Source organism: Bufo gargarizans, chromosome 4 (assembly GCF_014858855.1).
Source record: "Bufo gargarizans isolate SCDJY-AF-19 chromosome 4, ASM1485885v1, whole genome shotgun sequence".
Classification (NCBI taxonomy): Eukaryota; Metazoa; Chordata; class Amphibia; order Anura; family Bufonidae; genus Bufo; species Bufo gargarizans.
The window spans coordinates 490,925,574-490,950,092 of NC_058083.1; the positions used below are offsets into that span (position 1 = coordinate 490,925,574).

Genomic DNA, 24,519 nt, shown 5'->3' on the forward strand with positions numbered 1-24,519 from the left:
AAGACAACAGGCAGTGTAATGAAGAGGAAGTAAATTTCACACTGAGCGCCACTTCCTCTTCAAACAGCTGATCCGTGAGGAGTGTCGACTGTCGGACCCCTGCCGATCAGATATCAATGACCCATCCTGAGAATCGGTCACCAATATAAACCCCCGTACAACCCCTTTAACTGCCAACATAGACTGACTAAACATTTGACAGAGCTAGGCTACAAACCATGGTTTATACCAGATTGAGCAACCAAAATCTATTTAAAGGGTACCTGCTGCTTTAAAGGACTTTAGGCAGGTCAGAAGTTTTGAATGGAGCTATTCTGGCTGTCGAGAATATTGACATTAGTATATTGATAGGTCCAACACTGGGCTCCCCCGCCGATCAGCTGTTTGGAGATGACGTGGCTCTAATGAGAGCGCTGTGTCCTCTTCACTGTTTAAAGTATAACTCATTTTTTTGGGGGGAGTATTGGATTGTGGTGATTAATATCTCCTTGGTGGCCCTATTTCAACTTTTCGCTGTGTACTCAATTACCCCTTAATTCCACAGTTTTGTTCCCTGTACTGCCTACTTTTACCTCTGCTTAAAATCAGGGTCTCTGTTGAAGGACAGAGGACACAGAGTGCAAGGTCACATTACTGACAGCCAGGGACTGTAAGTAAATGATTAAAGCCAGGTCCTCCCCAGCAGCTGATAACAGTGCCTGGGCTGTGTGCACTTCTCCCTGTCCCTGTGCTTGGCAGACGCTCCCTCACTCAGCAGAGCTGGAGAATGCAGAGCCGAAGCAGCGCAGACCAGGGAAGGGAGATCTGCCGCCTGCTCAGTGTATAAATGAAAGCAACATGTGGTAAGAGGACCCCCTTGTGCTGCAGGAGATTAACCCTTGAGGGGGAGGGCTCTGGTTAGACACTTTTGGGGGGCTATTGTTACTGGCTAGTCCGTTCAGTTTTTTGTGGCCCGTATGTGGAACCATTTATTTCAATGGTTCTGCAAAAGAACGGAAGCTACTCCGCGTGCATTCCGTTTTCGTATGTCCGTATTTCCGTTCCGCAAAAAAATAGAACATGTCCTATTGTCCGCATTACTGACAAGGATAAGACTGTTATATTAGGGGCCAGCTGTTCCTGTTCCGCAAAATACGAAGTGCACAAATCATCCGTATTTTTTGTTGACCGCAAAATACATACGGTTGTGTGCCCGAGCCCTAACCCGTAGCAATTACAACTGCTCTTCACATTTAAGTGAACAGAACGAGCAGCTGTAGTTACACCGTGCTGCCGATACAAAGTAGGCGGTGTGCAGTTGAACAGTGAAGAGGACGTAGCGCTGGCACGAGCCCCATGGTCTCTTCAAACAGCTGATCACAGGAATGCTGGGAGTCCACATCTGCCTATCTGATATTCATGACTTGAAAATGGCAATCTGGACTCCTTCCTTATCTGCAGTACTACTCCTGTTGTACTGCAGATACTAGTCCAAGATCATGGTTACAGAATCCCTTTCAGTTTCTCCTGCCCCATTTAACCCTTTTCTACCAATACAGCATCAAGGTACTCACCCAATACAGCAAAGCACTCCACTGCCGTTTGCCACTCTTTGTAATTTTTATCAAAGTTATAGAACAGTCTCCTCATACAATCTTTAAGGGCTGCATCTCTGCGCTCCTCTGCATTTACCAGTTCACCAAACATCTTTTCTATGGTTTTTGTCCAGTACCGCTTGAACCCCTTCTTTGTAGATTTTAATTCATACTCCCCTGGTAAATTGCGTTCCGTGACACTCTCCGGGATTTCCATCTGGTAACGGTTTTTTGCAGTCCCCCAATAAACTATACTCTTGCATCCCAATCTCTTCCGCTGCTTATCCAAATAATCAGCCAGACACTGCTCTGTCGTCTTAATGTCCCTCAGGGCTTCATCGTAGTCTGGATCAAAACCCGCTTTTGGGGTGATCACCCCAGTTTTTTTAGCTTTCTCATGGTCAAATGAAGTATCCCAGCGCTTTAACTCAGTGGACAGATCTGGAAAGTGCCCTTTGGGATTTTTTTCTTTAAGAATAAGCACCTGTTTGAGAATATTGGACTTGAAATCATCGATGGTGTCTTCCATTATCGTTATGACTTCGCGCATCACCTTAAAACCTTCCAGGGCAGAAAGGAAATCTGCTATCTTCTTCTTGCTGTAGGTGGTCTCCTCGTACATGACAGCTCTGCTATCTGGATGGTTTTGGCTTTTGAGTGGAGAGCCAATGCTATGAATTTTGCTCAGTAGTCTTTCAAGATCTGGAAGTTTTTTCAGCAGTTCCCCAACCTCTGATACTTTCCCCGGAGTAGCCATTAGATCTTCAACCGCATTAAGCCGATCATTGATTGAAAACGGGTTGCATAGTGGAGCACAAAGCCACTGCTTTAAAAGACGCTTGCCAAAAGGAGTAAAACATGTGTCCAATTTCTCCAGTAGGGTCCCTTCTGTGGAACCGTTTGTCCCATTTTGAAGAATCTCTAGGTTTGTCAGGGTGACTCCATCAAGGACCATTCGCTGGCTTGTTTTAGCAAAGAAACTGGTCGAGGTTTGGGCCCTTTCAATGTCAAGGTCAACAGGAACGTACTCTTCAAAGTTTGCCATAGAGAGCAGCTCTTGATCAATGAGACATTTTTTGAGATAAAAAATGCAAGCCCCGAGCGCAGAAAGAGCAAGCTCGTGGTTCTCGCCAGGTGTTAGCCCTAAAGAGTCACTGTCTGAAGTCATTGCTTTAAGAACTGGGGGCAAAGCGCCGCTCTCTTGGCCTTCCTTGGAGTCTTTTACAAAATAACCTTCTTCAGCCAAGAGCTTTAGTGTTTTAGAAGCTTCCCAAAACTGAGAAGGATTTAATCCCTCTTGAATGGACGTGGAGAGGCAGCTTTTAAGAACTTTCTTTGTATCCAGCGATGGATTATACTTCTCAAATAAGATCTGTACTGGGGTATAATGGGAAACCAAGGTTCTAAAACGTGAACAATGGCGGTCATCGTGAAATTGGCCAACATAAAACTTCCCCACTGAAGTGTCCACAAAGCAGACACCGTATGTTCTCTGCTGGTTAGAAGAACCGTTCATCTTTTCTTTTAAGCACAACAGGTATTTACTATGACTCTCTGAAGGACTTCCATCTAACACGCTGTAGGTCTGAGTCCCTTTGGTAATAATCCTGCAGATTTCTCGTCTCACAACTTTGTCAAACTTAGTGGCGTGAGACATGGATTTGCAGCGTGCTTCCATCATCTCTGGCGTTTCGGTCTGCTCTACCCTGGCTACCTTATAACCCTTCTGAACTAGAACATCTGAGAAACGGCCAAATGCAATCTCAGGGAATCCAGAGTGAGCCCAGGTGCCTTTCATGAACATCAGGCCCAACTCGTTCACCCCGATAACAGCATCCATGTGGTAAAGTTCATAAAACTTCCCGACCTTGTAAAATATGACAGCGTCAAAGTGCTGAGATTTCAGTTGCCACCACTTTCTCACGCCTGGGGTGCATTTATTGAGGAAATCATCTGGAATATACAGTGTGCCAGGGTCATAGTCTTCATCAGTTTGCCTCTTCCGTTTTGAGTCTTTCCTCCTCCCATCTTGAAGCCACTCAAACTTTTCATGGTCCCACGTAGAGACACCACCAGTACCTCCAGCATTTGACTGTGATTCAAAGGATTCTGGTGCAGAAAATGACGACAGCTTTGACTTGGCTTCTGTGGAAACACTGACTGTTCTTTTTGGAGTTTCTGGAAGATCAGACTGCAAATTCCTAACAGGAGGCTTTGACACACTCCCTCTCTTGCGTTTGATAGGGACCTTGACTGGGCTGTCCTCTGTTTCAGGTGCAGACACATCATCTTCATCTACTCCACTGCTGCCCTCATCACTGCTTGCAGAATCCTTAGTGTCTGGCTTGAACTCATCATCAGAGCCCTCCTCACTGTCTGACGCCACTATAATTCTCCTCCTCTTGGCCTTTCCATCACTTCTGGCCTGACGTACTGGTCTGTTTTTTCGCTCGGGAGTTGGTTCCTCACTTAAAGAATTTTCTTCTACCTGAAAAAAAAAAAAAAAAAGGAGATTATGAAGAACACACAGAACCAACTCAAAGATTACACAGTATAGGGCAGTGGTGGCGAACCTATGGCACGGGTGCCAGAGGCGGCACTCAAGAGCCCTCTCTGGGCACCCGCGCCCTGGAAAAAGTCTATGGTGTACCAATATGCCTTTTCCTGCCATGCATCAGCACAGGGCGCACTATGAACAGCGCAGGCAGCGCATTGAATGTAGGCAGGCTATTATAGCTAAAGGAAAAAGTACTTGGAAGATATACTGTATGAGTAGTCAGGTTAAATTGCTGTGTTGGCACTTTGCGATAAATAAGGTGGTTTTTGATTGCAGTTTGGGCACTCTGTCTGTAAAAGGAGATTTTTCAAGCAACCCTCCGGGTAAAGGGAATTTGTCACCAAATGTCTGGAAATAAAATCGGACTGTGTAGATGAAAGAAACGCACTTGGTCTCATGTTGATGTGGCTCTCAGTATACAGTAATAGAAAAAAATCGGGCTGGGCATAACATTTTCAATAGATGGTTCAGAAAAAACTGAACGGATACGGAAGACATAGGGATGCATTTCCGTGTGTGTTCTTTTTGCGAACCCATCGACTTGAATGGAGCCACGGAATGTGATTTGCGGCCAAATATAGGACATGTTCTATCTTTCAACGGAAACGGAAAAACGGAAACAGAATGCATACGGAGTACATTCAGTTTTTTTTGCGGAACCATTGAAATGAATAGTTCCGTATACGGAACACAAAAAACGGCCCGTACACTCGCAAAAAAAACAAAAACGTTATTAGTGACCCTCTAAGGCAGGGGTCCTCAAACTACAGCCCGCGGGCCACATGCGGCCCGCCGAGGAATCTGATCCGGCCCGCCGGGTCTGTTTAACAGTTAACCTTTAAGCATGCTCAGGGCCTGCGCACCTCTGCTCTCCTCCTCCTGCGCCATGGCTCCCTCCAATGTCAGCTCTGCTCCGGCGGTACGTGACTGCTCACTGATGTCACTCGCCTGCTCCTCTCAGGCGACGCAGGTGACGCTGGCGCGTGACCTACAGTGAGCGAGTTGCCGCCGCCGCCTGCTGTCTGCTTCTCATATCACCGCCCGGAGCAGAGAGAAGAAGCCTCAGGCTCAGGGACAGCCTGGTCAACTGTGGGTGCGTCAGTGTGGCACTTAACATTTTAATATTAACAATGGGGAGACAGTGTGTGGTGGGCATTTTTTACAATGGGGGGGGTGGCGGCGCCGATGCGGGGGACATGAAAATGGCGGCCACTTGTCTGTGGGGGACATGAAAATGGTGGCCACTGACAGTGGAAAAAAAAAATAAAAATGGGCATTTATCTGGGTTGGCATGCTCTCATTTCATATTCAAAGAGACTTGGATAACAAAATGCCAGTCTGCCTGTCAACAGGTCAGTCAGAGTGACACTTGGATAATGAAATATCAGGGTGCCAGTCTGCAGAATCTGACCTATTGAAATGCAGACTTGCAGCCTGATATTTCATTATCCAAGTCTCTTTGGGAAACAATTGAGAGCATGCCAATCCAGCCAACTGCCAGTTTTCTTTCCATGGGGCAACCATGATAATAAAATAGCATCCTACTTTTATACGCATTTCCTTTTAGGCCCGTTATATAGGGAGAACCCCGTCCGTTATATAGGGAGAACCCCGTCAGGGACTGATCTTGTCTTCATAGAAAAGACTGCAAGAGGTAAGTGTCCACGTGGGGGGGGGGGGGGCAGAGGCCTGTAAGTGGGGGTTCTGGTTTGGAATGGCTATATAAGCAGGAAGATCCTATTTTAGTGTCATGGTTGTCCCATGGAAAGGATCTTCCTGCTTATATAGCCATTCCAAACCAGAACGTCAACTGAAGTGTAAAATAGATTACTGATTAAAGGGGTCTCCTTGATAGAAATACTAAGATTTGATAAGTAGTGATGAGCGAACTTCTGTTTTAAGTTCGGCGTCTAAAGTTCGGGTTAGCGGAGAATCCCGATATGGATTCCGAATTCCGTTGTGGTCCGTGGTAGCGGAATCAATAATCGGCCATTATTGATTCCGCTACCACAGACCACAACGGTATTCGGAATCCATATCGGGATTCTCCGCTAACCGGAAGCCGGACTTTAGACGCCGAACTTAAAACAGAAGTTCGCTCATCTCTATTGATAAGCATTTCCTTTTCAGTGTTCGGATTTAGAACGTATCAATTTGGCCCGTTATATAGGGAGATATAACAGAACCCCATCAGGGACTGAGCTGGTCTGCATAGAAAAGCCTGCAAGAGGTAACTGTCCACACTGCCCCCATTGTCCTATAGGTACAGGTCCCACCACTGGGACCCGCACTGATATAGAGAACAGAGCCCCGAAAGTGAAGGAGGGCGCACTGCGCATAAGCAGCCGCCGTCCATTCATTTCTATCGGGCTGCCGAAAATAGCCGAGCGCTGGCTCGGCTATTTCCGCCAGCCTCATAGAAATGAATGGGAGCATGGGCAGTGCATGCGCAGTACCCTCCCATTCACTTTCGGGGCTCCGTTCTCTATATAGGTGCGGGTCCCAGCGGTGGGACCTGCACCTAACGATATTCCCCTATTGTCCAAGATGGGAATACCCCTTTAAAAAATATAGTCCGGCCCTCCAATGGTCTGAGAGACAGTGAAGTGGCCCCCGGTTTAAAAAGTTTGAGGACCCCTGCTCTAAGGCCTAGTTCACACTAACACTATTCTTAACAAATGCAACTCTGCGTTTATCACTCAAGATGATATGTAAGAACTAGTAAGACTGAAAAAAAACAATTTAGGTACAGAAATTACATGTATGATAGGATTTACTAATAAAATACAATAATCAAGAGTACACCGAAGGACCCATATGGAAACAAGCTGTAACTATTTAGCCACCTCCTCCTTTACTTATATGGCCAAAAACCGGTGATCTCATAAAGAAAGTAGAGAAGAAAAAAAAAAAGTCCTCTAAAAGGGGTAGTCTCAGTACAGTAAGTAATTTATCATGTAGAGAAAGTTAATACAAGGCACTTACTAATGTATTGTTATTATCCATATTGCTTCCTTTGCTGGCTGGATTCATTTTTCTATCACATTATACACTGCTTGTTTCCATGGTTACAGACCACCCGGCAATCCATCAGTGGTGGCCGTGCATCCATAATATAGGAAAAAGCACCAGCCTATGTGTGATCATCCACCCGCCTCTCATTTCCAGAATGGCAGAGCGGCAGCACATTGCTGACACTCTGCTTAAAACGGCTCCCATCTGTGCTGGCAGATGGCAGCCGTTTAACCCCTTCCATGCCGTGGTCCGTAGGGACCGCAGTATGGAAGGGGTTAACAGGTAGGGAGTTCCCCCCCCTCTCCCATCGGGGGCTGCTGTGCCGTTTCAGCCCCCCGATTCTTGATTGGATCACAGATGGAGGGGGGCCCCCCTCCACATCACCCCCTGCTTTTAAACAAATTAGCCCCTACATGAGACAATCGCCCAAAAAGTAAAAAAAATATGGCTCTCAGACTATGGAAACACAAACATTTTGTTCTAAAATGCTGTTATTGTGTTAAAGTAAAATAAAAAATAAAAAAACTATACATATTAGGTATCGTCGCGTCTAAGAACCTGCTCTATAAAAATATCACATGACCTAACCCTTAAGGTAAATACCGTAAAAAAATGTAAACAAACGATAGTGTAAAACCTAAAAAAAAAAAGTACACATTAGGTATTGTTGCATCCGTAAAAACCTGCTCTATTAATATAACACATGACCTAACCCCTCAGATGAACACAGCCAAAAAAATTATTATAAATACTGTGTCAAAAGCCATTTTGGTCACCTTACATCACAAAAAGTGTAATAGCAAGCAACCAAAATGTCATATGCACCCCAAGATGGTGCCAATTAAACAGACAGCTCATCTTGCAAAAAATGAGCCCCTACATAAGAGTCGCCAAAAAATAAAAAATGGCTTTCAGAATGTGGAGACAAAAAAACGTTTTTTTCAAAAATGCTTTATTATGTAGAACTGAAACAAAAAAAACCAAAAAGTGGTCATATTTGGTTGTCACGTCCATAACAACCTGCTCTATATAAATAGCACACGATCTAACCTGTCAGATCAACGATGTACTAAAAACTGTCCCAAAACAGCTATTTTTTTGCAAATTTCCCATTTTAATTAATTTTTCCAGTAACAAAGCAAAGGTTAACAGCAAAACAAAACTCTATATTTATTGCCCTGATTCTGTAGTTTGCAGAAAGACCCCATATGTGGTCGTAAACTGCTGTATAGCCAAATGGCAGGGAACGCCATATGGTTTTTGGAAGGCAGATTTTACCCCATGTCCCATTTGAAGCCTCCTGATGCACCCCTAGAGTAGAAACTCAAAAAAAGTAACTACACCCCTACACCAAAAATCATATTTACCCTAAAATAATACCAACTATTGGGCGTGTCTCGAAGCGGCAGCTACCAGAAAGTACACGCCCAACTTGCTGGTAGTGAAGAAACTTGCATATGATAAAAGTATGATTTTTACAAGAAATAAGCCACAGACAAAAGGTAGGACATGTATGATTGCACTCAGCTGACATTAGCAAATAGCTAATGTCGGCTAATGAAAATTGCACAATTTGGGGGGGGGGGAGACAGAAACCCTTTAAAGTGAAAATAAGCCCGATCCTTAAGGGGTTAAGGAGGTTCTCTAATGATAGTGACTGTATGAGGCCTAGTTCACACGAATGTACGGCTTTCATTGTTTTTTGCGGTCCGTTATTCACGGATCCGTTGTTCCGTTTGAGTTCCGTTGTGTTTCCGTTTCTCCGTATGCCATGTACAGTATACAGTAATTACATAGAAAAAAAATTGGGCTGGCCATAGCATTTTCAATAGATGGTTCAGAAAAAACTGAATGGAAAACATACGGATGCATTTCCGTATGTGTTCTGTTTTTTTTTTTTTTTTTGCGGACCCATTGACTTGAATGGAGCCACGGAACGTGATTTGAGGGCAATAATAGGACATGTTCTATCTTTCTACGGAACGGAAACTGAATGCATACGGAGTACATTTAGTTTTTTTGCGGAACCATTGCAATGAATGGTTCCGTATACGGAACACAAAAAACGGCCCTTACACTCACAAAAAAAAAAAAAGTGTGTGTGAACTAGGCCTGAAAAGCAGGTAAAAGTATCCAAAATGGTGAAGCACTGCTAAGATGGTCTTCACACACAAGACTTACAAACACCAGATTATAAAACTGCATATAACACAATCCCTCTTTGGGGTCGGCCCAGGTTTCGCTCCTGGCACAGTTTTATGAGATTTTATTATCTGATGCTCCCAATGTATTTGGCAAGAATCTCAAATTTACTAAATAAGCGTAGCATTAGAACCAGAATAACTTCTATTTCTATGTACTTTATTTGGTTTGCAGAGTGCTGCTGCATTGTACTTTTTTTCTTTGCGTTTCCAGCCATGGCAGCGTGCACCTGCGCATTGGGATGTGCTGACTGACCCCCCTTTTCTTTGCCCAAAATAAAATTAATTTTGTATGCGAATACCATCTTAGCAGCGCTTCACTATTTTGGATACCTTTACAGGTCTGTTGGGATTATTTGATTCCTGAAGGACATTATGTAATCAGAGGATCCTCGGCCTGAGTGCGAAGTGAGCAGCGCGGATCCATTTATTTAACATGGTGATCACAAAGCAATTGGCATCAGCAATGCAAACCTAAATATAATTATGCACCTTATAAAAATATATGGATGCCAGTCGTAATGTCTACTTCCAGGCATAATGCCCTTTATGATGGGGCATTAAAGCATATAAACCCTGGAAAGAAACATATTGCAGTTGGCATCTATACAATTGGGTGCGCAAAAATATTTACCATAGGTTTCAATAGCAAACAGGTGTCGATGCCAATTGCGGTTAGGAAATTACAAGTTTTATAGGTCATCAATATGAGATTGGGGGGGGAAGGGGTGTCACACCTGGCAGCCCAACTCACCAGCTGTTAGCAGCAGCCGCCGGTGAAGTAAACAGTGTACAGAGCTTGGATACTGCAGCTCAGCTTCCATTCACTTCAATAGGAGCACTAGCTGCAGTACCTAAGAGACGCCACTGTATGGAGGTGTGTCGCTCTGGCTCTGTACACCGTTTTGGTCCCAAACCTGCAGCTAATAGCTGGTGGGTTGAGGTGTCAGACCACTAAGGATCTTATATTTATGACCTAACCTATGAATAGGATATTAAGTATGCTGGTATTGGAAAACTCCATGAAAACTGTAAACCATCTAAGGCTACTTTCACACTCGCGTGTGGTGCGGATCCGTCATGGATCTGCACAAATGCCTCCGTTCAGATAATACAACCGCATACATCCATTCAGAACGGATCCGTTTGTATTATCTTTAACATAGCCATGACGGATCCGTCTTGAACACCATTGAAAGTCAATGGGGGATGGATCAGTTTTCTATTGCGCCAGATTGGGTCAATGAAAACGGATCCGTTTTGTCAGATGGACACCAAGACGCTTCAAGCAGCGGTTTGGTGTCAGCCTCCAAAGCGGAATGGTGACTGAACGGAGGCAAACTGATGCATTCTGAGCGGATCCTTTTCCATTCAGAATGCATTAGAATGCAAACTGATCAGTTTTGGACCGCTTGTGAGAGCCCTGAACGGATTTCACAAACGGAAACCAAAACGCCAGTGTGAAAGTAGCCCAAGGCCTCTTTCACACGACCGTATGGCTTTTTAAGTGTTTTGCAGTCCGTTTTAAACGGATCAGTTCAGTTTTTTTTGTTTCCATTGTGTTTCCGTTCCATTTTTCCGTATGGTATACAGAAATTAAAAAATTTATATATTAAAGAGGGCTCACCTATTGATCAAGAGTGGTATGGGTGCTCCTACAGAGAGGATTCCCCCAATCCTCTAAGGATATTGAGAACAAGAATAAAAATAGTAGGGCACACCAGTATTTGGTTCCACACGGACACTTAGTATAACAATATTTATTGATCGTGATATACAATACTAAATAAACAATACTCAATGAACATGTTAAAATTACACTCTAAAATTAATAGAATTAATAAAATGTTAAATACAATAAATATTGATGTTTTCTGTATTTTACCCAGAGTTTCAGGGTCTATTAAATGGTATAATAGTGTCTTTTCAAAAGGGTTAATTAACCCAATCAGTATCCCAGTAAGCAATGTTTCAATAGTAGAGGTAGACTTGATATTTATGTACAGTCTTTTTTAAATAGTCACTTGTATCGTTGCGACTTAATAGTCGCTTCACATATTATGTTGCTGCAATGTTACTGCCCGTTAGCGAGAATAAGCCGAAGCTGTTTTACTCAGTTTTAGATGGAGTGGTGTCGGCTTTTATTGCATCACTGGTGGCGTCCCACGTGTGATAGAGTTCTCTACAGGCTGCGATGTATAGAAGTTTAGTTTCCACAGGATTTATGCGGATTCAGGATCCTCGGTGATCGTATACAGCCGTACTGTATTGGAGGTCAGCTGGTAGTGTATTCCTTCTGCGCTTAGTTGATATCTACCTCTACTATTGAAACATCGCTTACTGGGATACTGATTGGGTTAATTAACCCTTTTGAAAAGACATTATACCATTTAATAGACCCTGAAACTCTGGGCAAAATACATATACAGTAATTACATAGAAAAAATCCGTCTGGGCATAAAATTTTCAATAGATCGTTCCGCAAAAAAGGAACGGATACGGAAGACATACACATGCATTTCCGTATGTCTTTGAACGGAAAAACTGAAACTGAATGCATACGGAGTACATTCCGTTTTTTTTTTGCGGAACCATTGAAATTAAAGGGTTTCTACCACCAGAAATACTGTTATGTAGCTGACTGACATTAGTGATGCGCCCATGTCAGCACTACATAACAGTATATTTCTAACATTTGTCCCTGCAGCCGTTTTTGTAAAATACACAAATTTTATAATATGCCAATGAGCCTCTAGGTGCTACGTGGGCGTAAAATCAGCACCTAGAGGCTCCGTCCACTCACGTTTTATCCCGCCCAGGTCCCCTGTTCTGCCCGCCCAGCTCCTCTTGATTGAGGTCACTGTTCCCTGCATCGCAGACAAAATCCCGCGCCTGCGCCGTTCACTTCTGTATTAGGCACAGGCGCAGTAAGTGAAGGCTGCTCTCCTGATGCTGGCTTCCTCACTGTGACGTAGTCGGCGCAGGCACAGTGAGGAATTCGGCACCAGGAGCGCATCATTCACTCACTGCGCCGAATACAGAAGTGAACAGCGCAGGTGCGGGATTTCGTTTGCGATGCAGGGAACAGTGACATCAATCAAGAGGAGCAGGGCGGGCAGAACAGGGAACCTGTGCGGGATGAAGTGCGATTGGACGGAGCCTCTAGGTGCTGATTTTACACCCACATAGCGCCTAGAGGCTCATTAGCATATTATAAAAGTGCTTATATTACAAAAACGGCTGCAGGGACAAATGTCAGCACTACATAACAGTATGTTTCTAACATTAACGCATCGCTAATGTCAGTCAGCTACATAACAGTATTTCTGGTGGTAGAAACCCTTTAATGGTCCCGTATACAGACCGCAAAAAACTGCCCGTAAACGGGGGGGGGGGAGTCGTGTGAAAGAGGCCCAAGTAACACTGCACGAGAAAAAATAATTCACGGGATAGAGTTTTTACATGGGACTCCCCAGTATATTCTTAAAGCAGTTGTCTCACTTCAGCAAATGGCATTTATCATGTAGATAGTTAATACAAGGCACTTACTAATGCTGGTATCAGCAACCTTCGGCACTGCAGCTGTGGTAACACTACAACTCCCAGCATGCACACTTGCTTGTCTGTTTTCAAAACTCCTATAGAAGTGAATGGAAAATTCTGGGAGATGTAGTTTTACAACAGCTGGAGTGCCAGAGGTTGCTGACCTCTGTACTAATGTATTGATTGTCCATATTGCCTCCCTTGCTGGCTCGATTCATTCTTTCATCACATTATTATGATGATGAACGGTTGGCGCTTTTCCCCTATAGTGTGCAACCATGACCAGAGCTGCTGGGTGGTCGTAAACCTTGGAAACAAGCAGTGCATAATGTGATGAAAAAGTGAATTGAGCCAGCAAAGTAGGCAATATGGACAACAACAATACATTAGTAAGTGAAGTGCCTTGTATTAACTTTCTCTACATGATATGTGCCACCTGCTGAAGTGAGACATCCCCTTTAAGATCAGCTCTAAAAGTACCTGCAATGTGTTATGTTTGGGTCTCAAGAAAAGTGAATAAAATGTAGCACACATCTGTTTAACGCAGCTGCTTAAATCGCCCTCTTCCCCCATAACTTTTACCTCCATTTCCTCCTCTGAATCAGAAGGTTCAGTGCACACCGCCAGAGACAGTCTCTTCTCCTTGTCAGCTGTCATTGCTTCATCTGCCATTTTCATTGATCTTACTATCTCGGCTCTTGTGCTGAAAAACATCCCTCCCTTTTGGGCATCTGCAGCTGTTGAACCTAAAATAAAAAAAAAAAAATAAAAAACATTCAGAACACAGCTTGATAACACTCATATCACATACACACTGAAGGGCGTAACGGATCACTAGCGGGCCCTTTACACCGCTAGATTTATCAGATGATTTTTGGGAAGGAACACTTCCTTCCCGACAATCGCTTGCTCGTCAGTGGAGGAAACTGCTGCACTTACATGCAGCGATCTCCTCCACAGCATGGGGAGGAGCGATCATCATGCCATTGCTCATCTCCATACAGAATCATCTGCAGAGCATGTTTAGACAACACAATCTTCATATCAACGATCATATTACCAGACGATCAAGTGCTTTGCTCGTTCATCAGGTAATCGGGGGCACCTTTACACCGGAGGATTATCACTAACTAGCGTTCCAACGAACACATCTTATTTAATTGTCTGGCCGATTCTTGGCCAGTGTAAAGGGATCTTAAGAGTAAAGTCCAAGTTGACAAAACCCTGGGATCCCTTACCAGCCATTGTGCAACCAGTCTCTTTAGAAATGAATAGGAGTTAAGTAAAACAGCAGAGTGGTTACATCACACAGCTTTAGATGTCTCAATGTAATTGTACAGTGAGTGGATGTGCAATTATAGCCAACTCTTTAGCCTACAATGATGGAAGCCACCGAGGTCTGATCCCCACCCATCAGGTTTTCCATCTTATGGTCAGATTGTGAACATCTTTAAAAAAAAGTTGTCCACTTTATTTATACTGATGACTTATCCTCAGGATAGGTCAATATGAGACTGTCGGGGGTCCGATTCCCTGCACCCTGGTCGATCAGTCGTTTGAAGAGAAAGCTGCACTCCGTGCAAGCACAGCCTTTTCTTCATGGTTTACCTGCTTGCTGTCGCAACCACAGCGGTGAGCAGTGTAATTACACATAACCCATCCCAATAACGTCTATGGGATGGCTCCTTCCTACACACTTGAATACTACAGAGCCGTCCCATTGAAGTGAATAGGACAGCTTCTTGTAATTACAGCTTCTCACCGCTGCGGTTGTGATGGCGAGCAGGTAAACGATAGAGAAGGCAGCGCTCGCATAGAGTGCAGCCTTCTCTTTAAACAGCTGATCAGCAGGGGTGCCGGACCCCCGCTGATCTGATACAGGTTACCTAAATCAGTCATGAAATGCATACCTGAATACCTCTTTATATACTTTGCTCCCACCCATCCTCTGGTCACAGGTTCATCAAAGAACTGCACATGAACATGGAGGGACTTCCCTTTTCCTCTCAGATGCGTGTCTTCTCCGGGATGGTTGTACACCAAGGACGGCCACCATGGGTGACCTGGCATCTTGGCCCAAACCAGGTCTCCAGGTGTAAAATCGCAGACAACGCTGGAAAGAAAAATAATGAAGAAATTTAATTTCGAGTCATGAATGCAACAAAATTGGAAGAAAGTAACTTCTATAACGGACGGAGGCATTGAGCACATTAAGCTTTAGGCTGAGTTCACACGGGTGAGATTTCCGCGCAGGTGCAATGCGGGAGGGGAACGCATTGCGCCTGCACTGAATTCTGACCCATTCATTTCAATGGGTCTGTGTACATGAGCGTTGTTTTTCACGCATCAGTTCTGCGTTGCGTGAAAATCGCAGTATGTTCTATATTCTGCGGTTATCACGCAGCCCTGGCCCCATAGAAGTGAATGGGGCTGCGTGAAAAATGCATTGCATCCGCAAGCAAGTGCGGGTGCGATGCGTTTTTCACTGATGGTTGCTAAGAGATGTTGTTTGTAAACCTTCAGTTTATCACGCGCGTGAAAAACGCATCAAAACGCATTGCATCTGCACGGAAAAAACTGAACGCAATTGCAGACAAAACTGACTGAACTTGCTTGCAAAATAGTGCGAGTTTCACTGAACGCACCCGGACCTAATCCGTCACGCCCGTGTGAACTCAGCCTTATTCTTTTACACGGATAGATTTATATTCACAGGCTTGAATTATGTAAATGTCCAATTACTATCAGTCACGGGAAAAATAATAAAACAGAAGTGCAGGATCCGTCACATGATGGGCACCAACAGCGTCTGAGGGACCCTACTGACTAATAAGATCCAATCAGTTTCCATAATTTTTCCAGAAAAAGACAGGGCAGCATAGTTTGTGTTTGTTAGTTTTTTTTAAAGAAACCTGAAACGGAGGCTGCAACACAGATTTTGCATATTAAAGGGGTTCTCTGCTCTGAATAGCTTTTTTGTTAGACGGGTCCCCCCAAAAGATGAGCAGATCATAGAGTAACAATCTATGGAAGAACCTGGCAGCAAGTGTTCAGCAATCAAGAAGGGAAGTAATAAAAAAAAGAGATGTGTCAGAAACTCCAGGGGTAGCAGACAAGGAATTTGAAACGGGGGACCAAGACGCACCCCCATCAACGTAGAATTCCTTTATTCTGTATTTGATAGACAAGCCGTTTCTGTAAACAAACCCTCCTGACAGCAGTCTGCTGGATCAATTGTATGACGGACACTACTGCCACCGATGGAACCCACTGACTTAGTTCTGGGTCCGCAACCGTTACGCAGTTTTGCGGAACGGGTGCAGACCCATTCATTTCAATGGGCCTGCAAAAGATGCGAGCAGCACACCGTGTGCTGTCTGCATCCGTAGTTCTGTTCCGCGCCCGCCGCAAAAAAGATAAGAGCATGTCCTATTATTGTCCGCAATTGCAGAGAATAGGCATTTCTATCAAAGGGCCGCCCAGGTGCAGTGGAAGTGCAAAATGTGGAACGCAAAACACTTACGGAAGTGTGAATGGACCCTTATGGCCACTGCAATCTCTCTTGCTCATACAGATTCATTGTTTTTGTGCAGCAGATCCCTGTTCACACTGCACAGTCTGCTGCCCAGAAACAGCGATTTTGGCATCTATTCCACCGGAGTAAGGAGAGTTTAAGGTGATCGGCCTGATAATAGTCCAGGGCAAGAGGACCTTTAATCTCTGATGGGAAGAACTGCACTGTAGCAAATCTGCAGAGACTGCCAACGAAAGCAGTGTGAACAGGGCCTCAATCAATTCCTAAGTATTTGTTCAGGCCTCATTGATGTCTAATGAGAAATCTCTATGGGGTTGTCAGAACTAGCCGAGTGATCAGTTAGGCCGCCTCTCCATTCATCCTACAACGGGTTACGACAGCCGCCTCACCGGACAGGACGCCGGTGCCAGGAGCCCAGTCATAAAGATAGAAACCCACATCTTTCAGAATCTATGACAGAGGTGTACTCCTTTAAACCCTTAGGCGCGTTCCTACGCGCTGTAAAACGCACAACAGGCAAGAACCAATGATTCCCTATGGGAATGGTTCTCACCTGGGCGTTTTACAGCCCGTACGATCGCGCTGTAAAACGCCCGACGCTCAAACAAGTGCTTGAGCTTTTTTTTGGGCGTTTGTCGCGCGTTCCCGCACATAGAAATTCGGGAACGCGCGACAATGTGTGAACGCCAGTCTCTGTATGCGCGATTGTAAACACCCGTACAATCGCGCATACAGAGCGCTCGTTTCAGAACGCTCAGGTCTGAACCCAGCGTTAAGGACCGGGGTATTTTCCATTTTAGCATTTTTCACTCCCCGCCTTCCTATAGCCCTAAACTTTTTAATTTTTCTATTCACATAGCCTTATAAGGGCTTATTTTTGGGGGGACAAGTTGTACTTTCTAATGGCACAATTTACAGTTGCATACCATGTAGTAGGAAGCGGAAACAAAAAGTTCCAAATGGGGCAGAATTGGGGAAAACGCAAATCTGATCAAGGTTTTTTTTTTTCTCTATTATTGGGTAGTTGAAGTTATGCCATTAATATTGTTATATTTTAATTGAATGGGCATTTTTTCGCACGTGGTGATGCCCGCGATGTTACCGTATTTTTCGCCGTATAAGACGCACTTTCCCCCCCCCCAAAAGTGGGGGGGAAATAGCAGTGCGTCTTATACGGCGAATGTAGCCGATTTTGCTTAGTTTTCAATGATACACCCGCCGCGATGCCGTGCGGCAGGTGTATCAGCTGTGAGGGAGGAGGGGCTGGGGGCGGCATCTGCATTTATAATGACAGCGGGGCCCGTGCAGTGACTATTCTACTACACGGGCCCCGCTCACTGTATAATCATATCCCTAATACCGTAGTTAATTGTTGTGTGCACTGCATGTAAAAGCATAATGAGCGATAATGATGAGCGCTATTACTTACAATTAGAAGCGCTCGCCGTTCGGAGCAGAGAGGAGGGAGGAGGCAGGCCGGGAGGACGGGCGCTGGCAGCGTGAGTCATACGTCACGCGCCTGCTTCATTCTAGGGGGTTATGGGCCACAGCACACATGCACCTGCGATCCTGACGCCATACCGTTAAAGAGCACTCATCACCTCTCCGGACACGTATGGTTTAGTAGCTACTTGTTCCCCCACACCACACACGTTATATTTGAAGCATCTATTCTTATGACCATAACGTGCAATTTCTTTTTTCTTCCGTAGTTATGAATAAATTGGTAGCAGTCAGCAATGAAGGTCCAGATGGGTGTCACTAACTGACAACCCCTTTAATCGTCTATTTATACGTTTAGGCACACTAACTGACAACCCCATTAACAAAACATTAGAAAGTATTGGTTGTGATGAACGACAAGCACAGGGTTATAAGGGGTTTTCTGATCGGTGGGGCTCCAACACCCGACATGTCATCAGTATCAAAATGTCAGGAAACCCCTTTAAACTTGCAGGAGAGCAGATGTGCATGTATTCAGCAGTCAGTGAATAGAAACCCTGCACGGGTCCTGCACACGCTATCTGCTTCTAGGAAAGCTGGATGACTGCTGCACATGGCCATCATCCACTACAATACCACATCACTGCAGGTAACACTGGGGAGCCAGGAAAAAGACACCCAGCTTTCCCAGAAACAGATACAAAGAAGGCCATTACTTGATATTCTACCATAGGGCCGAGGAAAACAACAAGTCCCAGCATGCTCGGGGCGCACAGAGTGTAGTTATCAGCAATCTCCAGACTAATACACCAACACAGCTCCACGCGAGTCTGCTGGGCGTTGTAGTCCCTTAATAACCCGGCGGCGGTACCTCGGCGTGGCAGCTCTGGGGGTCTTCCCTCCATGCTTTGGGGCCCCCGCTGACTCTTTGGGAGAAGAGTTTGACTTGTGGCTGGTGACGGAGGGCACATCCGCCTCTGTGGGGGAGCCGCTCTTTTTGGCGGTGGTTTTGCTGGTGGTCCCGGGAGGGGACTTGGTGAAGAAGCTGAAGAGAGTGCTCTGCTTGGACATGGCGCCGCTCACCCCACTCCCAGCATCAGCAAGTAACGCGGGACACAGAGGTGGCGGGAAAATCCATCTCCGAGGGAGAAACGTCACGCACCGGAAGTACTGAGCGCCGACGCAGCCAATCGGCGAACGAGACAGCAGAAGGGGGCGGGGACGCTGGGAGAGCACGTGTGGAGCCCCAGCTGTTGTCATGGTGACCGGGCTGCTTGTTGTTGAAGTAAAATCTATGGGAAATGCCTGGCGGGAGTCACGTGACCTGCAGCCTCGCGTTTTATCTTACGTAAAAAGTGTGGTGAGGGGCGGATTCTGTATTTCTGGAGCCCTAAGAAAAGTTATGTATGGGGGCCCATTCTAAGCTCCACCCCCAGGGCGCCACTAAGCCCTGGCCCATCACATCGCCGGACTGTAGGGTACTCCTGCTGCTGCTCCACAGCTTGGATGGGCCCCTATTCCAGCTGAATGGATGCACAGACAGTATGTTTTTTTTAATGCACACGACCGTATGTATTTTACGGTCCACACACAAAAAAAAAAAAAACGGGTGACAATCTTGTCCTTGTCTGCAAAACGGACAAGAATTGGACATGTTCTATATTTTTTTGCGGAACGGTCGTGCGGACATATGGACACAGAATGCACACTGAGTCATTTCCGTTTTTTTTAAGCCCCATTGAAATGAATGGTTACACATACAAACCTGTAAAAAAAAAACAACGGAACGGAAACAAGAGAAAAATACCTTTATGTGCATAAGCCCAATGGGGTGTTCCCGTTGTTTGAAGTTATCCCCGGCCCCAGGATAGAGGATAACTATTAGATCGTAAAGAACGGAAGGTCAGGCACACGGGTGCAGTGATGGTCAGTTCACAGTATTCGCCATCGAACACATGCGGGCTGCCATCTTTAGTAAGGTAGACTCACCCGTCCGGCGGGGGCCTTCCGAGAACAGCTGCCGGGGGCCTTCATCGGGCTGTTCTCGGAACTGCCTGCTCCTGGTGACCGCATTTGATTTCAGACCGGCTCCCGGCACAGGTAAGGGCTTACCTGTGCATCGCCGGACGGGTGAGTCTACCTTACTAACGATGGCAGCCTGTATGTTTTGGCCAACACTGCGAACTGACCATCACTGCACGGGTGGCCGCTCCATTCATTTTTTATGGGAGTACTGGGGATAGCCGAGTATTTCACATGGAAATCAATGGAACGGCCACACGCATGCCTGACCTGCCTTCTGTTCATTTAAGGCTGTATGGGGCACAGGGCCCCCATTCTCTAGATCGGTGGGGGTCCATGCACGATAACTGCGCCAAGAAATGAAGAAGACTTGTACATTCTTGGTGCTGTCTTGACAACCATGCGGCCGTCAGCTGCATGAACTGCTGTGTGGCTTACCATTGAAAACAGCGGTTTTCGATACAGATTCTGCGCTGAAACTGCACCCAAAATCTGAGCTAGTGATGAGTGAAGCTTCGTTCATAACTTCGGATTAATACTGTATGGAGATCCGTCTCCGTACAGTATTAGAATGTATGGGCTCCGATGAGCCGAAGTAAGTTATTTGCGAAGTCGCGTGTGACTTCGTTGAATAACTTCGGTAGTTGATTTTTAAAGTTGAAAACCAAACCACTTGGAGGCTACTTTCACACTTGCGGCAGAGGATTCCAGCAGGCAGTTCCGCCGCCGGAACTGCCTTCCGGATCCGTCAAAACATATGCAAACAGATGGCATTTTTCAGACGGATCAGGATCCTGATCCGTATGACAAATGCATTGAAATGCCGGATCCGTCTCTCCGGTGTCATCCGTAAAAACGGATCCAGTATTTATTTATTTTTCACATTTTTTTGCAGCCTGAGCATGCGCAGACCGCAATGCCGGATCCATTTTGCCGGAACACTCAGGGCCGGATCAGGCATTAACGCATTTCAATGGGAAAATATGCTGGATCCAGCATTCCAGCAAGTGTTCAGTTTTTTTGGCCGGAGATAAAACAGTAGCATGCTGTGGTATTATCTCCATCCTGAAAAGTCAAAAAGACTGAATTGAAGACATCCTGATGCATCCTGAACGGATTGCTCTCCATTCAGAATGCATGGGGATAAAACTGATCAGTTCTTTTCCGGTATAGAGCCCCGAGGACGGAACTCAGTGCCGGAAAAGAAAAACGCTAGTGTGAAAGTACCCTAAAACTTGAAACCAAAGTCAGCTTCGGTTTCAGCTAGTACCTTGGAATCAGAGTTCGGTTTCAAGTTTTAAAGTGGTTTTGAACTTTAAAAATCAAGTACCAAAGTTATCCAACGAAGTCACACGCAACTTCGCAAATAACTAACTTCGGATCATCGGAGCCCATACATTCTAATGCTGTACAGAGATCTGTCTATAAATCCGAAGTTATGAATGAAGCGACTTTGAATGTCACATCTGAAACTCGCTTCACTCATCTCTAGCCTGAACATACACTTCTAGGCAAAATTAGATGTGAATCATAAAGGGGAGAAAGTAAAAGGAGCGAATCAACTTCTGGTTTTGGTTTCGAAAACCGCATCCGAAACTTGCCCTAAAGTCTTTATCTGGAATGGAGGGCAGCAGGAGTCTAACAAATGTTAGTGAGAACACTTGCCGATGGCCCTCCACTCAGGACATTTTTCCATCTTAAATAACGGATCTCTGATAGAAAGATGCTAAATGTGGTATTTTTTACAGAATCCATTTTTTTTCTCTTTATTTTTCTGTTCTTCTGACAGATCAGAAGAGTGAAAACATAACGGTGATGTGAAATCCCCCATTGAATTCCCTTCCCCTCCATCTTTCATATTTCAATGCCCCTTTGGAAAATGAAAGCTGGACTCTGATTGGTTGCTATGGGCAACTAAGCCAGTTTTCCTTGGCACCAGTTTGATAAATCTCCCCCAGTGTTTTTATACTGGTTTCGACTGCGTCCATTCTCGTCAGGTGATGAAAGTCAGAGGGTTGGTATAATTTTGTCTCTTCTTAAAGAGGACGTGCAATCCTGGGCTTTTTCTCTGCCGCCCGGTTCTCTGGCCCTCCGGTCGGTGGAGGAATTTTTCAAAGCCCTGGGATTGATTTACGATGACCCAGATCGAGTTGCGATGGCAGAATCTAAATTGCGTAACTTATTACAGGGTGAACATACTGCAGAGGTTTACTGCACATAGAGTTTAGGAGGTGGGCTACTGAGTCAGAGTGGAACGACCCCGCGTTACGTAGTCCGTTTTGTCAGGGGTTATCTGAGAGGTTGAAAGATGCCCTGGCTTCCGGATACTTTAGAGAATGCTATGTCTTTGGCTATACGGTTAGATAGACGTATCAGAGAGAGGAGTAAGGCCGAATGCACACGGCCGTGTTTGCGGCCGAGAGCGGGCCGTGAAAACTCTGCCGGGATTCCTGCTGACTGCTGGAGCGCACGGAGTCATGGGTTGCTATGACGCCGTGCGCTTCATGCAGCCGCTGCTGGACAGTAATACACTAGGGATCCCTTCTGCGTGTGGTTTCGTCTCACCTGCTGCCCAGGGTGATACTACTTATAGCTCTGGGGTAGGGGAGGAACCCATGCAGTTGGGTCAGATATCTTTCCGTTTGGATAGGAGAAACTTTAGGAGATTACATAAACTATGTTTCTACTGTGGAAAAAGTGGTCATTTTGTTTTTGCTTGTCCTTTTGTTAAACCGCATGATGATAAGAAAGAAACCGTCCTGACTCTTGGTAGCGTGAATGGAGTAGTGGAACAAGCAGGTATGCAAGCTCCCTGTAATTCTCATTTTCTCCTTCCAGCTATGGTGTCGCTAGACTCAAGACATTTTTTGTTGAGGTATTCATTGACTGTGGTGCTGGGGTAAAGCTTATTGACTTTCTTTTTCTTCAAAATCTGGGTCTAAGTACTTGCACTTTAGAAAGAGAGATTCCGGTGTTTGCAATAGATTATTCACCTCTTTCTCAAAGGAGTCTCACTCATATCGCACATGGTATTCAGTTAAGGGTGGGTGATTCACATATAGAGTTTATATCTTGTTGTGTCATGAGGGATTTGCCTGCTCCCATAGTCTTAGGTTTACCGTGGTTGACAAAATATAATCTAATTATTGATTGGCAAGCAAGACAAATTATTGGTTGGGGAGAATTTTGTTGGGAAAATTGTCTTGGCACATCTATCTCTGGTGTGTCCACTGCGGTTCTACCTTAGTATCTCTCAGACTTTGCGGATGTCTTTTCGGAGGGTGGGGCTCAGGAATTGCCCCCTCATCGTGACTATGATTGTCCAGTTAATCTTATCCCAGGGGCTAAGTTGCCAAAGTCTTGGCTTTACAATCTTTCCCAACCTGAAAGAGAGGTCATGCGAAAGTATATCGCCGACAGTTTGGCAAAAGGTCATATTAGGCCATCTAAGTATCCGGTGGCAGTAGGTTTTTTCTTTGTTAAGAAAAAGGATGGATCGCTGAGACCGTGTTTGGATTTTCGGGAATTGAACCATATTACGGTCCGGGATCCGTATCCCCTTCCTTTGATCTCAGACCTTTTTGATCAGATTGTTGGTGCCAGGGTGTTCTCCAAGTTGGATTTAAGAGGGGCCTACAATCTGATCAGAATCAAGGAAGGGGATGAGTGGAAGACGGCCTTCAATACGCACGAGGGTGGGGCTCAGGAATTGCCCCCTCATCGTGACTATGATTGTCCAGTTAATCTTATCCCAGGGGCTAAGTTGCCAAAGTCTTGGCTTTACAATCTTTCCCAACCTGAAAGAGAGGTCATGCGAAAGTATATCGCCGAGAGTTTGGCAAAAGGTCATATTAGGCCATCTAAGTATCCGGTGGCAGTAGGTTTTTTCTTTGTTAAGAAAAAGGATGGATCGCTGAGACCGTGTTTGGATTTTCGGGAATTGAACCATATTACGGTCCAGGATCCGTATCCCCTTCCTTTGATCTCAGACCTTTTTGATCAGATTGTTGGTGCCAGGGTGTTCTCCAAGTTGGATTTAAGAGGGGCCTACAATCTGATCAGAATCAAGGAAGGGGATGAGTGGAAGACGGCCTTCAATACGCACGAGGGTCATTTTGAGAATCTGGTTATGCCTTTTGGGTTGACGAACGCGCCAGCAGTATTTCAGCGATTCGTCAATGACATTTTTCATCACTTGGTGGGGAGGTTCGTGGTAGTTTACTTAGATGACATTTTAATTTACTCTCCTGATCTGAAGACCCATTAGGATCATGTGAGACAGGTTTTGACGATCCTTCGGGATATAAAATTATATGCCAAATTGGAAAAATGTGTGTTTTCTGTGCAGGAGCTTCCGTTTTTGGGATATCTGCTTTCCGACTCTGGTTTTCGTATGGACCCCGAAAAGGTTCTGGAATGGGACCGACCAGAGAATCAGAAAGCTTTGATGCGGTTTTTGGGGTTTACTAATTATTATAGAAAATTTATTCTGAACTATTCCACCATTGTTAAACCTCTGACTGATATGACAAAGAAGGGCGCCGACGTCTCTGTTTGGTCGGAGGAGGCATTGCAGGCCTTTTCGACTATTAAGGAGTGTTTTGCGTCTGCTCCCATTCTGGTGCAGCC

General features: G+C 45.2%; 1 protein-coding gene across 1 annotated transcript in view; it reads right to left on the reverse strand.

Annotated features, from left to right (window-relative positions):
- MSH6 (mutS homolog 6) overlaps nucleotides 1-19,011 on the reverse strand; it is a 36,318-nt gene extending 17,307 nt beyond the window's left edge. Inside the window, exons 1-4 of the mRNA XM_044292043.1 lie at nucleotides 18,740-19,011; nucleotides 14,801-15,003; nucleotides 13,473-13,636; nucleotides 1,554-4,062 (exon numbers count right to left, since the gene is read on the reverse strand). Of these exons, the coding sequence (XP_044147978.1) occupies nucleotides 1,554-4,062; nucleotides 13,473-13,636; nucleotides 14,801-15,003; nucleotides 18,740-18,939 (3,076 nt within the window). The 5' untranslated portion in view covers nucleotides 18,940-19,011. The remainder of the gene's footprint in view (nucleotides 1-1,553; nucleotides 4,063-13,472; nucleotides 13,637-14,800; nucleotides 15,004-18,739) is intronic.
- Nucleotides 19,012-24,519: the final 5,508 nt, after the last annotated feature.